General features: G+C 41.3%; 1 protein-coding gene across 2 annotated transcripts in view; it reads left to right on the forward strand.

Moving 5' to 3' along the window:
- PHACTR2 (phosphatase and actin regulator 2) overlaps positions 1–18,048 on the forward strand; it is a 222,831-nt gene that overhangs the window by 173,965 nt on the left and 30,818 nt on the right. For both annotated transcript variants that reach the window (XM_053460869.1, XM_053460868.1), the window contains exons 9-10: positions 1,373–1,529; positions 1,815–1,870. In XM_053460869.1, the coding sequence (XP_053316844.1) occupies positions 1,373–1,529; positions 1,815–1,870 (213 nt within the window). The remainder of the gene's footprint in view (positions 1–1,372; positions 1,530–1,814; positions 1,871–18,048) is intronic.

The raw sequence follows: 18,048 nt of genomic DNA on the forward strand, positions 1-18,048 counted from the left end.
AGCCAGCCAGGCAAATCTCTTAACACCAACCACACGACCTACACATAGGCCTCTCCCTAGGGACTTGTTCCACCGCCATTTCTGGTGTTAAACCCAGAAGGGGCATTGATCGCATATGAACCTCGAGTTGCCCTACATAACAACTTCTCAGGGCATTATGACCCAATTCCGGGCCTTCCTCATCATCTGCCAAGATCCCTTCTCTCTCAAAACACAAATCTATGCTACCAACTTCACAATGGTCCGTACAGTGATGTCCCTACAGCCCTGAGAAACCCATGGTCTTATCCCCCAGGTCAAAAGCTCCGTACTAGGAGCCTATGGAGTCCCTCTACAAAGACCTACACAGACCTGCTGCATGACCTAACTGCACTTGAGCCTTAGGTCAACAGTGATTGCTGGATAATCTCCTTCAGGATTTTCTGGTAGAGATTGGAATTCATAGCTTTTTTCCTTCTGTACATGAAATCATCATTTAAAAACTGCATTTTATGTTTACCCTAGTTATCTTTGTCTAATATTTAAATGAGTTTAAAGATCTGAAACCTTTGACAAATATACAAAAATACAGTTGGCAAATAGCAGGTGCACATCCAGGAGGAAATGAGTGCAGCAATTGGCAAAGTAAAATCAAAGTAGAATATCTTTACTTGCGTCCTTGGACAGGTTGAACAAATGATTAACGCCATGGCAATACATAAATGCCTTCCCAAACGATAAATTACCAGTTTCCTGGCATACAACCACCGCCTCCAGCTCTATTGTTTTGAATGGGAAGGATGATTATGCAGTGCAATATATACTGGACTCTTGAATGTATCAAAACCTAGGGTTAATGTCCAAAGGAGCAATCATGAGGGGTCCTGTCATACATGCCCTGTGCACATATTGTGCAGCCACATAAGTTCTTGTTCTTGCCAGTTTTAAACCAGGGACTTTCTGAATTGTGTGCATATTTGCTGCCTGCCTGCCACCAGAGTGAACTATACAGCAGGCGTTTCCCAGCAGTATGTCCACCTACTGTGCTGTCTGGAAGCCTGGAACACCTGTATCCTTTACCTTTTTGACTCCGGTTGCTGACTCCTGGTTTGCCTTCCCATTACTCTGATCTCTAGCTTTGTGATCCCTGGCTACCACCATGGGTTCTAATTATACTCTGCCTACTCTGCTCTACTACAGCCAACTAAGGTTACCAAATAGATGGCTAGGACAATTTAAGAGTATTTTATCAACATAGATAGTAGTCCTCAGACAGGACCAGACATATAAAACTGTTCACTCACCAATGAACACAGTTAGAATAATAAGTACAAAAATATCTAGAACTGAAACATTTGACTTTTTGTGTATTTCATTTATTTCCCTTTTATAGGTTCATTAGCAAGTAAAATCCAACGGAGAGATACACTTGCCATCAAACTTGGGAACAGGCCATCAAAAAAGGACCTTGAGGACAAAAATATTCTTCAAAGGAATTCTGAAGAGGAGAGACAGGAGCTCTGGCAGCAAATTGGAACAAAACTAGTTAGGTACTGACACCCTCTTTGAATTCTATGGTTTTATATATCAGGACATAATAAGAATCATCTGTTCCTTAGCAGGTCTAAAAATTAGGTAAGTGCAACCTCACATAAAAAACACCACATGACATATTGCACGATTGTCATGATTTGTTAAACAAAAGTAAAGCCAAAATGAATATATATATACCACATATAATTTTTTAGCTTGTCAAACAATTGTGAATAATTTTTTTAACTGATATTGTATTTGATATTGGTACCAGTATTTATACTAAAATTGTATTTTTACAGGAGGCTTAGTCAAAGACCCACAACTGAGGAGCTAGAACAGAGGAATATATTAAAACGTGAGTATATATTGTATATATAGTCAATAATACTGCATTTACTTATACAGCATTATCAAGCAAACCGAATAATGCCATCACTGTTAACCCTTTAAGGACAAAGGCTATTTTACAAATGAGACCACAAGTAGTTCCAGTATTTTTGCTTTATCTTTGTTTTACCCTAAATTACCTCTCTCTCGTTTAATGTAGCCAAACAATTTTTTAAATCAGAAAATATTACAATTTTTTTCTTAAATATGTACAGTAGCAAGACAAAGTAAATTAACCCATTGGAATTTCCTGCTTTGTTTTGTGATAATCTTTCATGTCTTTATTGAACCCATTAAACATTCACAGTGCTGTTGGGAAAAGTAAGTGAACCCATGGATTTTATTACTGGTTGAACCTCATATGGCAGCAGTAACCTCAAACAAGCACTTATGGTAGTTGCAGATCAGACCTGCACGTTGTTCACGATAAATTTCATACCATTCTTCCTTACAGAACTGCTTAAGCTCAGCCATATTCTTAGGATGTTTGATGCAAACAGCTCTCTTAAGCATCTCTAATGGGTTAAGGTCTGGGCTCTGGCTGGGCCACTCCAAAAGATGGATTTTCTTTCTGTAGTAGATTTACTTTAATGTTTAGGATTGTTGTCCTGCTGCATTAAAATGCATTTGGAAATGTGGCTCAGTCTCTAATTAATGAAACATTGGCCTCATTAGAAGTTAAAATACATTTGGTTATGCAGGCTCTGTTCTCACTTATGAATTATCAGCCTCATCAAATTTGTAACCAACGACACTCTTGTCTTGCGGAAATCAGACACAGTACAAATCCAAATAAAAGCAAAATTGTAACTTTATTGCATTCCATAGTTCATATATTATGCAGAATATACCGTATTTGCTCGATTATAAGACGAGGTTTTTTTCAGAGCAAATGCTCTGAAAAATACCCCTCGTCTTATAATCGGGGTCGTCTTATAATCAGACCTCAAATAGGTTTGACTATGAGATGACTAAGATCCAGATCCCCCGCAGCTGCAGGGGACCTGGATCCTCCTGTCTCCCCTCCCCCCGCCCCACTTACCGGTACTTCTGAGTCCCCGGTGTGTAGCTGGGGCAGCGTGTAGATGTCTACGCCATTCGCGTAGACAACTTCCGCTGCAGCAGGAAGGAGGTGTGGCTTATACGGAGGTGTGCCTGTCAGAGATCAGAGTTCCCCGCACCGGTGCGGCACCAGCACCAGTGCGGGGAACTCTGATCTCTGACAGTCGGGGAAGGTCTGCGCGATGGACGCAGACAACCCCCGCTGCTAGCCACACCTCCTTCCGGCTGCAGCGTAAGTGCGTGGGATCTACACGCTGCCCCGGCTACATGACAGGGAAGTCAGAAGCACCGGTAAGTTTCGGGGGGGGGGGAGGAGTGTTAAATGGGGGGCATAAGGCATTTCTGGAGGCAGAGTGCTCTGTGAAATGCCTTTTAACCCCCTTAATGCCACTCTGCCTCCAGAAATGCCTTTTTAACCCTCTATACGCCACTCTGCCTCCTGAATGCCTTAAACCTCCCTATATGCCACTCTTCCCCATAATATGCCTTTTAACCCTCTAAATGCCAGAGTGGCATATAGGGGTATAAGGCATTTCTGGAGGCAGAGTGGCACATAGGGGGTTAAAAGGCATATCATGGGGCACAGTGGCATATAGGGGGTATAAGGCATTTCTGGGGCAGATGTGCATAACTGGGGGGCAGGTTGGAAAATTCATTCTCAATCATAGCTTTTATTAAAAAAAAATAGTTTAGATGAATTAACATTTACTGGTAAAACTTTTTTCCTTTAGGGTCGTCTTATATTCAGGCTTTTTCATTTTTTCCTAAAAAATATTCAGATTTGGGGGGTCGTCTTATAATCGAGCAAATACGGTAATATATATTTGCAGTCAACCCAACGTTTAACACATTTTCACATTCGGTGCCTAGGCAGCATTTGAAAAAGCCGCCTTTAAAGTTACAGCATTTGCTTTTATTTTAATTTGTACTGTGCCTCATTTCCACAAGAATTATAATGTTTTGGAGATGAGTGTCCAGGTGCATTAGATAACCTCTGCTGAATATAATATTCAATTATATTTACCACCTCTTCTTGCTGGTGTGCAGCTGATCTCTGTTGATAAGGAATTTTAAATGCAGTTTCAGTGGAAAATAAGTCTCTTAAGGCAACTGCCATACATTCCAAGTAGCCAAGATAAGATAATAAATATAAAAAGTACTAGGTGATCAGAAATTACCATATTTGCTTGATTATAAGACAACCCTGATTATAAGACAACACCCCCAAATTTTAATATTAATTTAGGAAAAAAGCCTGAATATAAGAAAAAAGTTTTACTAGTAAATATTAATTCACATGTAAACTATTTTTCATATTTAATAAAAACTATGATTGTGAAAAATGTTTTTTTTTGTTTTTATTTCCTTTTATCTGCCAACCCGCTTCCAGTTATGCACATCTGCCCGTGCACGTGATCGATTTAAAAGCGAATCACGTGCATGCTTTTGTGCTTTCGCGAGTTAAAAACATTCTGGGCACTCACCATGATGATGGGGATAATAAAAAAAGCCCTCTTTAAAGTCCTACTGGAGCACAGACCCCATTATATCAATCCAAATGTTCTCTAACACCATGAACAGGGGAAGGTATGAATTCCCCCTCTGCTTTTTACATTTTAATGACAATACCCAGTGTCTTCCCAAAGATGACCCCAAATATGACAGGATTTTGAAAATTCGCCTCCTTATTTCTCACTCCCAAACCAAATTTGCTGCAGTTTATACCCCCAAGCGAGAAATTTGTGTTGATGAGTCCCTAATGAAATTTAGGCCAGTTAGGGTTCAAGCAATACATTCCCTCTAAACGCTCCTGGTATGGGGTTAAATTTTACAAATTATGTGAGAGCAGTAGTGGCTACACATAATCCTTCCGGGTGTATGAGGGGAAATATGCCAAGCTTGACGTACCAGGTTGCCCAGACCATCTGGGCATACGTGAAATACCGTATTTGCTCGATTATAAGACAAGGTTTTTTCCAGAGCAAATGCTCTGAAAAATACCCCTCGTCTTATAATCGAGGTCGCCTTCTAATCAGACCTCATTCTGCTGGGGCCGTGATGCTTACCGGGCTTTGATCGCGAGCTGCGTCTCTGTTATTAGCTGCAGGAGAACAGGAAGCTAGCAAAGTCCTCACACAGCTCTACCTCCCCCCTCCCTCCTCTGGGGGCGAGGCCAGAGAAGTTGCTCGCACAGCCGGGCCCCTGCAGAAGTCTGCGAGTAGGAGATCTGCAGTTCAGGTAAGGGGGTGGGGGGCTTGAGTGTGTGTGTATGTGTGATTAATGGAATGAATGAGTATTTAAATGTTTGTGAATGAGTGTGTGTGTGTGATAGCATGGATGTGTAAGGGGGGTGGGGGTGGTAGCATGGCATAGGGAGGCTGTAATCACACTTCTAACATCCCCAGGTTCCAGCATGTACTGGCTGCCTTGGCTTGATAGGAGTGTGATTGCTGTTAGCAGTGTATATATATATATATATATATATATATATATATATATATATATATATATGCATTTTAACCCCCTATATGCCACTCAGCCCCATGATGTGCCTTTTAACCCCCTATATGCCAGAGTGGCATATAGGGGTATAAGGCATATCATGGGGCAGAGGGGCATATAGGGGGTTAAAAGGCATATCATGGGGCACAGTGGCATATAGGAGGGTATAAGACATTTCTGGAGGCAGAGTGGCATATAGAGTGTTAAAAGGCACATCATGGGGCAGAGTGGCAAATAGGGGGGTATCAGGCATTTCTGGGGGCAGAGTGGCAAGCCTGGGGGCAGATGTGCATAACTGGGGGGGGCAGGTTGGCAAATAAAAGGAAATAAAAAATATATTTTTCTCAATCATAGCTTTTATTAAATATGAAAATTAGTTTACATGAATTAATATTTACTAGTAAAACTTTTTTCCTATAGGGTAGTCTTATATTCAGGCTTTTTGTTTTTTCCTAAATTAATATTTTGATTTTGGGGGTCGTCTTATAATCGAGCAAATACGGTAATTGTCTGGGACCTTGTTTGCCCCTTACTGAACAAAGGGTACAACTTGTACATGGACTATTACACAAGTGTCCCTTTGTTCAAGTTGCTCTTTTGCATGGACACCATGGCCTGTGGCATCATAAGGCAAAACAGAATAGGGCTCCCAAAACAGCTTGGGAAAACCAAATTAAAAACTGGGGCATCCTTAGCTTTGCGTCAAGAAGAATCTTTGGCTGTAAAATATAGGGACAAGAAGGATGTGTGCATGTGAAGCACAATTCATGAGGGATGCCACCGTTCCTGTTCCTGTCCGGGGCAAAAAACTGGTTCAGAGAAAGCCGACCTGCATCAAGGCCTAAAAAAGGCATATGGGGGGAGTGGATTTGGCCGATCATTTATTGCAGCCATACCTCATTATGAGGAAAACAAATACATGGTATAAGAAGGTAGCCATTTATTTAATGCAGATTGCAACTCACAATGCCTTCTTAATTTTTTTCAAAAATAAACCCTGCCACAAAATACACATTTTTATCTTTTCGGCTTAAGTTACTCAGGGAAAGGAAATCTTGGCTCCAGATGAACAAGGCCCTTTAGTGTCTCCGACAATTCAGGAAGAACATTTTCCTTTCAAATTTCCTCCAACCTCCAATAAATCTAAAACACAGAAACAGTGCAGGGGGTGTAATGCCTAAGGGCACAGGAAGGACACAATATTTTACTGTTCTGCATTGGCAACTCTTTGGTTAATACACTATCTTTTCCCCAATCATAGTGTTAATGTTGTTGGATAGTTTGAGGTTTTCACTTCTTAATATTATATTCTTCAGCTTACAATTTCCTAATAGGGTCAATTCAGTTCCCATGTTCCAGTTTTGGCCTCATAGCTTCCCCAAAACATGCCTGTTTCACTAGTGCACATATGCTGTGCAGGAAATCCAATGCAGCGTTAAAATATATGCATAAAAACACGATAAAATAAGTTTACTGTGAACTTTGGCAGACATCAGTGAAGAAATGGCTGCCTGAAAACTGTCAAAATTACCCTGGTTAAACACCTTCACTGTTCATAAACATATACATATACATATAAACACCCTACTGTTCATAAACATATACTTTGATGGGGTAATTTACAGTGGGAGCTTCCAAAATGTCCTAAATGGGCCCATTAAACCAATTTCTAAAATGCGCATGTTCCACTTTTGGCCTCATAGTTTCCTCAAAAGATGCCTGAACCATGCATGTGAGGCCTTGTTGGAACCAGAGGATGTTATTGAACACAATTTTCTGCAGTTGCACATATTCTATACAAAACATAATATGAAATTTAATGCAACATTGCAACATATGCAAAAATACCTCAAAATTTGGCAGCAATTGGTGATGGAATCCCTGTTTGAAAAGTGTCAAAATCACCCTAGTTGTACACCTTGACTTATCTACTGTTCATAAACATATCATTTTTGGGGGATAGTCAGTATCTGTGACAACTATTGCAGTTATTAGCCTACCATGCCAAATTTGAAAAAAATTACGTTTTAAAAACGTGATGCATGCCTTGCAATATTTGCCCTATACTGGTCAAAATAGATGAAAATCCTGGCCATATAGGGTGGTTTCCAAATCAGGACAAGTTAATGAATATATTTTGGATATTTTTTTTCCCATTGGTTCAATGTGTGTACAATTTGTGTGGATACAAAACTGTTAAAAAAATGTTTTTTCATGTTTTTCCCCACCTTTTCGAGTTTATTTCAAACAAAACAATTACAGTTGAAGAAAGACACAGCAAAAACACAAAAACGGCTTCGGTCTTTTAGCGCAAACTTAGTAACCAAAACCTCGGTCCTGATGGGGTTAATTTATTTCTAGCTGGCAAGCTGATTGAGAAAAAGCAGATACATGGTGTGTGAAAAGCACCTAGTGGATTGAATTATCTGTCTGATAAACTGCTGGAAATCTCAAAGACCTTGAATACCTGAGTAGTGCTCCTGTCAGATTAATGAATCGTGGCTGATAAACTCTTGCAAGGATCAAAGATTGGAGATTTTTGGATCATCAGAGGAGTAAACTTGTAGGAGGTAATTGTGGGCTTGCAAGGGAGCAACACTAAAGGTTGGTATGTAATTTTATCCGGCAGCTGCATATATACTTACTAAATTAGCAACATTCAGCATGAAGGCTTGAAAGAAGCTGCAAAACTGTGAGTTATATTTAGGGCTGCAACAACTAATCGATAATAATCGATAATGAAAAACGTTGCCAACGAATTTCATTATCGATTAGTTGAATCGATTTTTATTTCAAATGCTCTGAAAAACACCCCTCGTTTTATAATCAGTTTGTGACTCACAGCAGCAGTTCCTACTTACCAGTCCCTCCCTGTAATCACTGTAACAACTGGCCCCACCCCTCCCTTCTCCCAGAACCACATGGCTGTGACACTCATCTAACTGTAAGTATAAAATTAATATTTGGGCTGCTGAAAGTTAGGGGAGGTGGGGGTTAATTTAGGGGCAGTTGTGGTTGATGGGGTGTTTAGGGTTAAATTAGGGGCAGTTGTGGTTGATGGGGTGTTTAGGGTTAATTTAGGGGCCGTTATAGTTAAATGGGGTGTTTAGGGTTAATTTAGGGGCAGCTGTGGTTGATGGGGTCTTCAGGGTTAAACTAGGGGCAGTTGTGGTTGATGGGGTCTTCAGGGTTAATTTAGGGGCAGTTGTGGTTGATGGGGTCTTCTCTTCAGGATTAATTTAATGCTGAGGACTGAGGGTTAATTTAATTGATTTAATAAGGTTAATTTAAGGTGCAGTTAGAGGTAAAGGGGGGCAAACTGAGGGAGTGCACTATGGCATATCAGGGGGGTATACGGTGTGGTAATGGGGAGGACGGAGTGACTTATCAGGGGGTATAATGCATATAGGGTATATAAGGCATATGTGGGGAGGGCAGTGTGACATATCTGGGAGGGCAGTGTGGCATATCTGGGAGGCAGTGTGGCATATCTGGGAGGCAGTGTGGCAAGCCTGGGTTCAAATGTGCATAACTGGGGGCAGGTTGGGAAATAAAAACAAGAAATGCATTTTTATCAAAGTTTTTTTATTCTGCCATTTGTTTTTAACCAATTAATCAAAAAAATAATCGGATTATGAAAATATTCGTTAGTTGCAGCCCTAGTTATATTTAAGTATGATGATCTGAGCAATTTATAAGAGGACTCTGAGATATGAGACTTTACCTAAAGAGTGTGATTATTCCTGCATCTTCCCAGGTACATGGCTATTGTACTGGGTAAATGACCAAAAGTATAAATGTAAAATTGTTTAACAGAGAGGTGTGATATGCCTGAAGATTGTTTCAAATGTTCAATGAATTGCTTTATCCAAAAGGAACGTATCACTAATCCCTAGGTTATGTGTGAAAGGGATTAACTTGATTGAGCTGTTATTGGAGACACATGCTTAAGACGACCCTGATTATAAGACGACCCCCCAAAATCTAAATATTAATTTAGGAAAAAAACAAAAAGCCTGAATATAAGACTACCGTATAGGAAAAAAAGTTTTACTAGTAAATATTAATTCATGTAAACAATTTTTTCATATTTAATAAAAGCAATGATTGAGAAAAATATATATTTTTTATTTCCTTTTATTTGCCAACCTGCCCCCCCCCAGTTATGCACATCTGCCCCCAGGGTTGCCACTCTGCCCCCAGAAATGTCTTATACCCCCCTATTTGCCACTCTGCCCCATGATGTGCCTTTTAACCCTCTATATGCCACTCTGCCTCCAGAAATGTCTTATACCCTCCTATATGCCAATCTGCCCCATGATGTGCCTTTTAAACCCCTATATGCCAGAGTGGCATATAGGGGGTTAAAATGCATATCATGGGGCAGAGTGGCATATAGGGGGTTAAAAGGCATTTATGGAGGTATATATATATATATATATATATATATATATATATATATATATATATAACTGCTAACAGCAATCACATTCCTATCAAGCCAAGGCAGCCAGTACATGCTGGAACCTGGGGATGATAGGAGTGCCATGCTACCACCACCACCCCCCCTTACACATCCATGCTATCACACACACACTCATTCACAAACATTTAAATACTCATTCATTCCATTAATCATACATACCTGCTCAATGCTCAAAAACCCTCCCCCACCCCCTTACCTGAACTGCAGACCTCTCACTCGAAGACTTCTGCAGGGGCCCGGCTGCGCGAGCAACTTCTCTGGCCCCAGAGGAAGGAGGGGGAGGGCAGAATTATGTGACACTCTGCTAGCTTCCTGTTCTCCTGCTGCTAGTAGAAGGGACGCTGCTCGCGACCAAAGCACCGGTAAGCAGCCTGGCCTCAGCGGACATTTTTTGAGGTCTGATTAGAAGACGACCTCGATTATAAGACGAGGGGTATTTTTCAGAGCATTTGCTCTGAAAAAAACCTCGTCTTATAATGGAGCAAATACATCTGGCTCTAACCTGTAAATTAACCCCTATGTAGCAATAAATTACTAATCTACATGAATTGTAAATTTAAAAAGAGGAAAATAAATTAAAGCTATAGACTTGTTTTACCCCTGCCTTAACCCATTGATGACAATTGATGGTACGCGCCCGTCACTCAAAAACATTCAGTTAGCGACAATTGACGTGTCAGAACCATCTTGGCTTTAAAAACGGATGTAGAAAGTGATCTAGGCTCACTTCCTGCACCCAAATGGTGTTGCTGTAGCAACACTGAGATCGCCTTCAGGGGCCATGTCTGGCCCCTCCCCGGGGCATCAATGTCCGCCATACACTGAGGCGATCAATTATTGCTTCCTAAACTTCAATGGTGTAGCTGAAATGCCTCTATAGCGAGGCATTCAGCAACACTGGACACCCACCTCAGGATGCATTGTCATTGCTCCAGAGAACGGTCACAAGCGCCATTGCGAGATTTTGACACTCACAAGATGGCGGTGCATCTTTTCAAAAAAAAATAAAGGCGTTGCCAAAGTTTCCAAGAGGGTCTCACCAGACCCTCCTGAGAACTCTGGCTCCACTTGCATTCAAGGTTCTGCATTCAACCATGCAATCAACGGAGCACAGCTTTCTAATCACAATATGATTAGTAAAATAAATAAAATAAAGAAAAAAATAGTAACATGTAAAAACAATGTTCCACTGATGTCACCATCAGGGGAACCTTCTAATTCAAAAACATGTAAAAATAAATTAATACTAATATATATATATATATATATATATATATATATATATATATATATATAATATATATATAATAAAAAATTCTTATTTGCAAGTTCTTCAGTTAGCTCTTTCAACAATTCTCACATGGAAAGGGTTAAAATACCGGCATGTTAAATGCCCAAGGGGTTGGTTTCTACTTTAAAAAAAAAATTTATGATTTGATGGGGTAAATTCAACAATGTGCCAATTAACACAGGAGAAAGGATGACCACATGTATAATTTCCAATTTGAAAAATGTGCATGTCCCAAATGTGGCCTTTTAGCTCGACAAACCCATGCATGTGGGGTATCACTGTGCTCAGGAGATGTTGTGTGATGTTGAATCCAAGAAAGAAAAGAACGTGACATATTTTTTCTCACCAGTCAACAAGTCATTGGTCACGGCATATCATCATAAATCCATTACTAACACTCAAGACATATCAGAAATTAAAAGGCTAGAAATGAAACAAAATCAGAGCAGGTACAATTAAAATTGGCAAAAGCTGAAATAAAGATTGATAAATTGCAAGACAAGATAAAAGAAATGGAGCACAATGTAACAGATAAAGAGGACCAAGATCAACCTGGGGATTAGAGGTCTGTTAGAATATATCACTCGGACACAGCTAGAAGATTACTTTTACGGTACTGATTGAAATTTCAAAAACCTCGGAAAATCAGCAGGAGGATACATAGAATCTCTAAGCCAAGGGGTGAGGCAGAAAAACCCCCAAGGGAAGTCATAAGATTTCATGCATACAAAATCAGAGACAAGGTTTTTTTTAATGAAAGATCTAGAGTCCCTATAAAATACCAGCACCTAAAGTGCTTTCCTGCCATTGAGAAATGCTTTTGACTTGATAAAGGGAGGACTCCCGAAAGCTGGTCTATTATTTTAATACTGTTAGTCCAATAAAAAAGGTATTACAAGATTCTGCAACTTTCTGTTTTTTGCATTCGTATACACTGGACTAATACGGCTACCCCAAACTACTGCCCTGTCAAGGAACACAGGACTTTTCAGATGCTCATTTTCTTTAAGTACCTCTATCTTAAGGAAAGAAAGTATAAAGTATAGATGGGGCCCAGCATCAAAGCTGATTTATTATGAGGGTACAGTCTGGGCCGGATTAGCGTAGGGGCTGATGGAGCTGCAGCTCCAGGCCCCTATCTGAAGATGGGCCCAGTCAGTAAGGACTGGACCGGCCCACCGGGAAACTCGCAGATTTCCTGGTGGAGAGGTCAGTCTGGAGGCCGGTGGCGTACTGAAGCTGTGTAATTCGGACGCACGACCACCTCCGACAACCACCTAATCCTTAAAGTGGCTGGCTCGTGGACGTCATGCCGACTAATGCCTCGGTGAGGTTCTTCGGCCTGCTCCCTTGAAGACGAAACGTGATGCTTAAGGGGGCGGGCTCACAAAGTTGACAGGTTCCTCGTGTTTTAGAAAGGAGTTTTAAACATGTTAAATGTTAAGACACAAGCTAATTAGCGTATATTGCACCTTACTTATTGATGTCCTCCATGTTTGACAATGCGGTCAGGTGTACATCTTGCTCAATGTATGCAATCCTTGATCAGCGCTTCGAGGGTGCATATTGCTGTGCGAGATGTGTGCAGGTTGCTCATTTGGAAGCACAAATCCTGAGTCTAGAGGAGCAACTGGCAACACTGAGATCTATTGACAACTTGGAGAGGAGTCTGCTGCTCACTGAGCAAGCTCTCTCGCGGGTAGAGGTGGGGGAGGATAGCGGGATGGAGGTACAGGACAGTCAGGCAGCTAGCTGGGTTACAGTTAGAAGGCGGGGTAGGGGGAAAAGCGCCAGGGAGGCTAGTCCTGATCTAGCACACCCCAACAAGTTTGCCCGGTTGGCAGATGAGGGGGATGTTAGTTCAGAGTTAGCAATACTGCAGCAAGTCACTGCCTCTGACCTCCAGAGCGGTGTCTGCTCCAGTAAGGAGGGAAGGACGAGCACAGGGCAGGCCAGACAGGTGCTGGTAGTAGGGGACTCTATTATTAGGGGGACAGACAGGGCAATCTGTCACAAAGACCGGGATCGCCGAACAGTGTGTTGTCTGCCTGGCGCTCGAGTTCGGCACATCGCGGATCGGGTTGACAGATTACTGGGAGGGGCTGGAGAAGACCCAGCTGTCATGGTGCACATTGGCACCAATGACAAAGTAAGAGGTAGGCGGAGTGTCCTTAAAAATGATTTCAGGGACTTAGGTAGCAAGCTCAAGGCAAGGACCTCCAAGGTAGTATTTTCTGAAATATTATCTGTACCACGTGCCACACCAGAGAGGCAGCGGGAGATTAGGGAGCTAAACAAGTGGCTCAGAAGCTGGTGTAGGAAGGAGGAGTTTGGGTTCATGGAGAACTGGGCCGACTTCTCTGTCGGATACAGGCTGTACGGTAGGGACGGGCTGCACCTCAATGGGGAGGGTGCAGCTGTACTCGGGGAGAAGATGGCCAGAAGGGTGGAGGAGTGTTTAAACTAGGGAAAGGGGGGGAGGGAAACTACAATATAGAAGGGGAAGATAGTATAGATAGAGAGCTGGGGCATATAAATGTACCTGGGGGTGAAGCGGAGGGAGGGGTTAGAATAGTTAATAGGGATAGGCTTGATAGGAGAAAAAACCATACACCTCTAAATTGTATGCTTACTAATGCCAGAAGTCTGACCAATAAAACTGGCGAACTGGAGTTAATAATGTCTGCAGAAAATTATGACATAGTGGGTATAACAGAGACATGGTTGGATGATAGCTATGACTGGGCGGTTAACATACAGGGTTATAGTCTATTCAGGAAGGATCGAAAAAAACGAAAAGGGGGAGGAGTTTGTCTTTATGTAAAGTCCAGCCTAAAGGCCACACTGCGGGAGAATATATGTGAGGGAAATGATGATGTGGAGTCATTATAGGTAGAAATATATGGAAAGAAAAATAATAAAATACTGATCGGGGTTTGCTATAAGCCACCAAATATAATTGAAGCAGCAGAAGATCAATTATTAAAGCAAATAAACAAGGCAGCAAATCACAATGAGGTGGTTATTATGGGGGACTTTAACTATCCCGACATAAACTGGGAAACCGAGACCTGTGAATCTCATAAAGGAAACCGCTTTCTGACTATAAGTAAAGATAATTATCTGTCCCAAATGGTACAGGACCCAACCAGAGGGGGCGCTCTACTGGACTTAATATTAACCAACAGACCTGACAGAGTAACTAATGTGCAGGTCAGAGGGCACCTAGGAAATAGTGATCACAATATAATACATTATAACTTGTCGTTCAATAAGGGAACTCTTAGAGGAGCCACAAGAACTATGAACTTTAGGAAGGCAAAGTTTGATCAACTAAGAGAAGCCCTTAACACTGTAAATTGGGAAAATGTCCTCAAAAACAAAAGCACAGATACTAAATGGGAGATTTTTCAAAATATCTTAAATTCTCACTGTGAAAAGTACATACCGTATGGGAATAAAAGTGTCAGGAGCAAGAAAAAACCAATGTGGATAAATAAAAATGTAAAGGTGGCAATAAATGGCAAAAAAAGGCATTTAAGCTACTAAAACAGGAAGGCAGTGAGGAAGCACTAAGAAGCTATCGGGAAAAAAATAAAATATGTAAAAATCAGATAAAAGCAGCAAAAGTGGCGACAGAAAGACTCATTGCCAAAGAGAGTAAAACAAACCCCAAAATGTTCTTTAACTATATAAATAGTAAAAAGGTTAAAAATGAAAGCGTCGGCCCCTTAAAAAGTAATGAGGGAGACGTTATAGATGGGGATCAGGAAAAAGCGAATCTATTAAATATATTCTTCTCTGCTGTATTCACAGAGGAAAATGAAATGCCAGGTGATATACAGCAGGATGAGATAAATGCCCCAGTACATGTCGCCTGTCTAACCCAGGAAGAAGTGCAGTGCCGCCTAAAAAAAATCAAAATAGACAAATCACCAGGTCCAGATGGCATTCACCCCTGCGTTCTAAGGGAGTTAAGTAATGTAATAGACAGACCCCTATTTCTAATATTCAAGGACTCTATAGTGACCGGGTCTGTTCCCCAGGACTGGCGCATTGCAAATGTTGTGCCAATATTCAAAAAGGGGACCAAAAGTGACCCGGGGAATTATAGGCCTGTTAGTTTAACTTCTGTTGTATGTAAACTGTTTGAGGGTTTCCTAAGAGATGCTATTTTGGAGTATCTCAATGAAAATAAATGTATGACTCCATATCAGCATGGGTTTACAAGGGATCGGTCCTGTCAAACTAACCTGATCAGCTTTTATGAGGAGGTGAGCTCAAGACTGGATCGGGGAGAATCGCTGGATGTCGTATATCTTGATTTTTCCAAAGCATTTGATACGGTGCCACATAAAAGGCTGGTACATAAAATGAGAATGCTTGGGCTGGGGGAGAATGTGTGTATGTGGGTAAGTAACTGGCTCAGTGATAGGAAACAGAGGGTGGTTATTAATGGTACATACTCTGAGTGGGTGACTGTTACTAGTGGGGTACCACAGGGGTCAGTTTTGGGTCCTATTCTTTTTAATATATTTATTAATGACCTTGTAGAGGGATTGTATAGTAAAGTATCAATCTTTGCAGACGATACTAAGCTCTGTAGCGTGGTTAACACAATAGAGGACAGTGCACGATTACAAATGGATCTGCATAGGTTGGAGGCTTGGGCTGGGATGTGGCAGATGAGGTTCAACACGGATAAATGTAAGGTTATGCACATGGGTAAGAAAAATCCAGGCTGGGAATATGTATTAAATGGGAAAACACTGGGGACGACTGACATGGAAAAGGACTTAGGAGTCTTGGTTAACAGTAAATTTAACTGTAGCGACCAGTGTCGGGCAGCTGCTGCTAAGGCAAATAAAATCATGGGGTGCATCAAAAGGGGCATGGATGCCCATGACAAGGAAATAATTCTACCATTGTACAAGTCACTAGTCAGACCACACATGGAATACTGTGTACAGTACTGGGCACCAGTGTACAAGAAAGATATAGTGGAACTGGAGAGGGTTCAAAGACGGGCAACCAGAGTAATAAGGGGAATGGAAGGACTGCAGTACCCAGAAAGATTATCAGAATTAGGGTTATTTAGTTTGGAGAAAAGACGGCTTAGGGGGGACTTAATAACTATGTATAAATATATAAGGGGGCAGTACAGAGATCACTCCCAGGACCTATTTATACCCAGGACTGTATCTATAACAAGGGGACATCCTCTACGGCTGGAGGAAAGAAGGTTTCTACACCAGCACAGACGGGGGTTCTTTACAGTAAGAGCGGTGAGACTATGGAACTCTCTGCCAGAGGAAGTGGTAATGGTAAACTCAATAAAAGAGTTTAAAAGGAGCCTGGACGTGTTTCTTGAAAGCAATAATATCACAAGTTATGGATAGTAGATTAATAGGGACAGAACGTTGATCCAGGGATTTATTCTGATTGCCATATTTGGAGTCGGGAAGGAATTTTCCCCCTGGTATGGGGCAATTGGCATCTGCTTCATAAGGGTTTTTTGCCTTCCTCTGGATCAACACGGTAGGGACACAATATGTATATAGGTTGAACTTGATGGACTTTGGTCTTTTTTCAACCTTATGAACTATGTTACTATGTTACTATGTAATTACAGGCACATTCCTTTTTTTTCTCTTCCCCATCCCTCGATACACTTTTTTTGCACTTTAACACAATATAACCCATAAAAGGGGAATACCATTTTAGATGGGAATGTAAATTAGGACACTACACTTTTTAGAGCATAGGTGAATCTCACTTCTTAATAGAATACATAATATTTTTTTATTGTATCCATGATAAACATTGTCTTTGCTTTAGTTATAATTGGTCTACACTTATATTTTATATACATTTTGTCATGTGTGTTTATACTCAATTATAAAAAAAATAATTTAAGTAGACAATTAAGTAAGACATCCCCAACCATTTTCCAGGATAGTAAATACATTTAATGGTCAAACTGTTATTAAAAAAAAAAAATAAAATGCTATACCACATAATTAAGTACCTGTCACAACACCGTGGTCAGGTAGGACTCCAGGACAAAACAAGGTCAAACAAGCCGAGGTCAGGATTCCAGAGAGCAGGATAGTCAATAAACGTAGCCGAGGTCAGGATTCAGGAGATCAGGATAAAGGGTAAACATAGCCGAGGTCAGGATTCAGGATAACAACGAAGTCAGGCGAGCCAGGATCAAACACGGGAAACAGTAATGAAAACACAATCTGGGCACTAGCACAAGGCATAGACAACCATCAGAAGGCAAGGCATAACTGATCTGAGAAGGTTTAAATAGGGAACTGCAGGGGAAATTTGAATCTCCCGACAAAGCGTCATGACGCAGGATGCCGTGTACCCGGAGGTCTGCCTCTCCTGCGCGGCACTTCCGGGGACGTCAGCGGTAGCGGCTGTGCGGTGGAGGGGGGTCTCCCTCTCCTTCGTGGCGGCTGCTGCGGAGGTGGCCGTGCGTTGGAGGGGGGTCTCCCTCTCCTGCCTGGCGGCTGCTGTGGAGGTGGGCGTGCGTTGGGTGTCTCCCTCTCCTTTGCGGCGACTTTTGCGGCAACGTGGGAACCGAGGATGGGTGAGTAACAGTACCTAATTATAGTAAGGAACACCCAGGATCCTGATTGGAGGGTTTTAATCAATGTGAGTGAATTATATTGATAAAAATTGTCTTTAAAAAAAAAAAAAACACAGAGGAGGCTCCTCTCTCAATTAATTGTTTTGGTCACTTTCTTCTATGTTTTGTTTTAAATTGAAATTTGAACATGTAATACACAAAACT

The sequence above is a fragment of the Spea bombifrons genome, chromosome 3 (assembly GCF_027358695.1).
Source record: "Spea bombifrons isolate aSpeBom1 chromosome 3, aSpeBom1.2.pri, whole genome shotgun sequence".
Classification (NCBI taxonomy): domain Eukaryota; kingdom Metazoa; phylum Chordata; class Amphibia; order Anura; family Pelobatidae; genus Spea; species Spea bombifrons.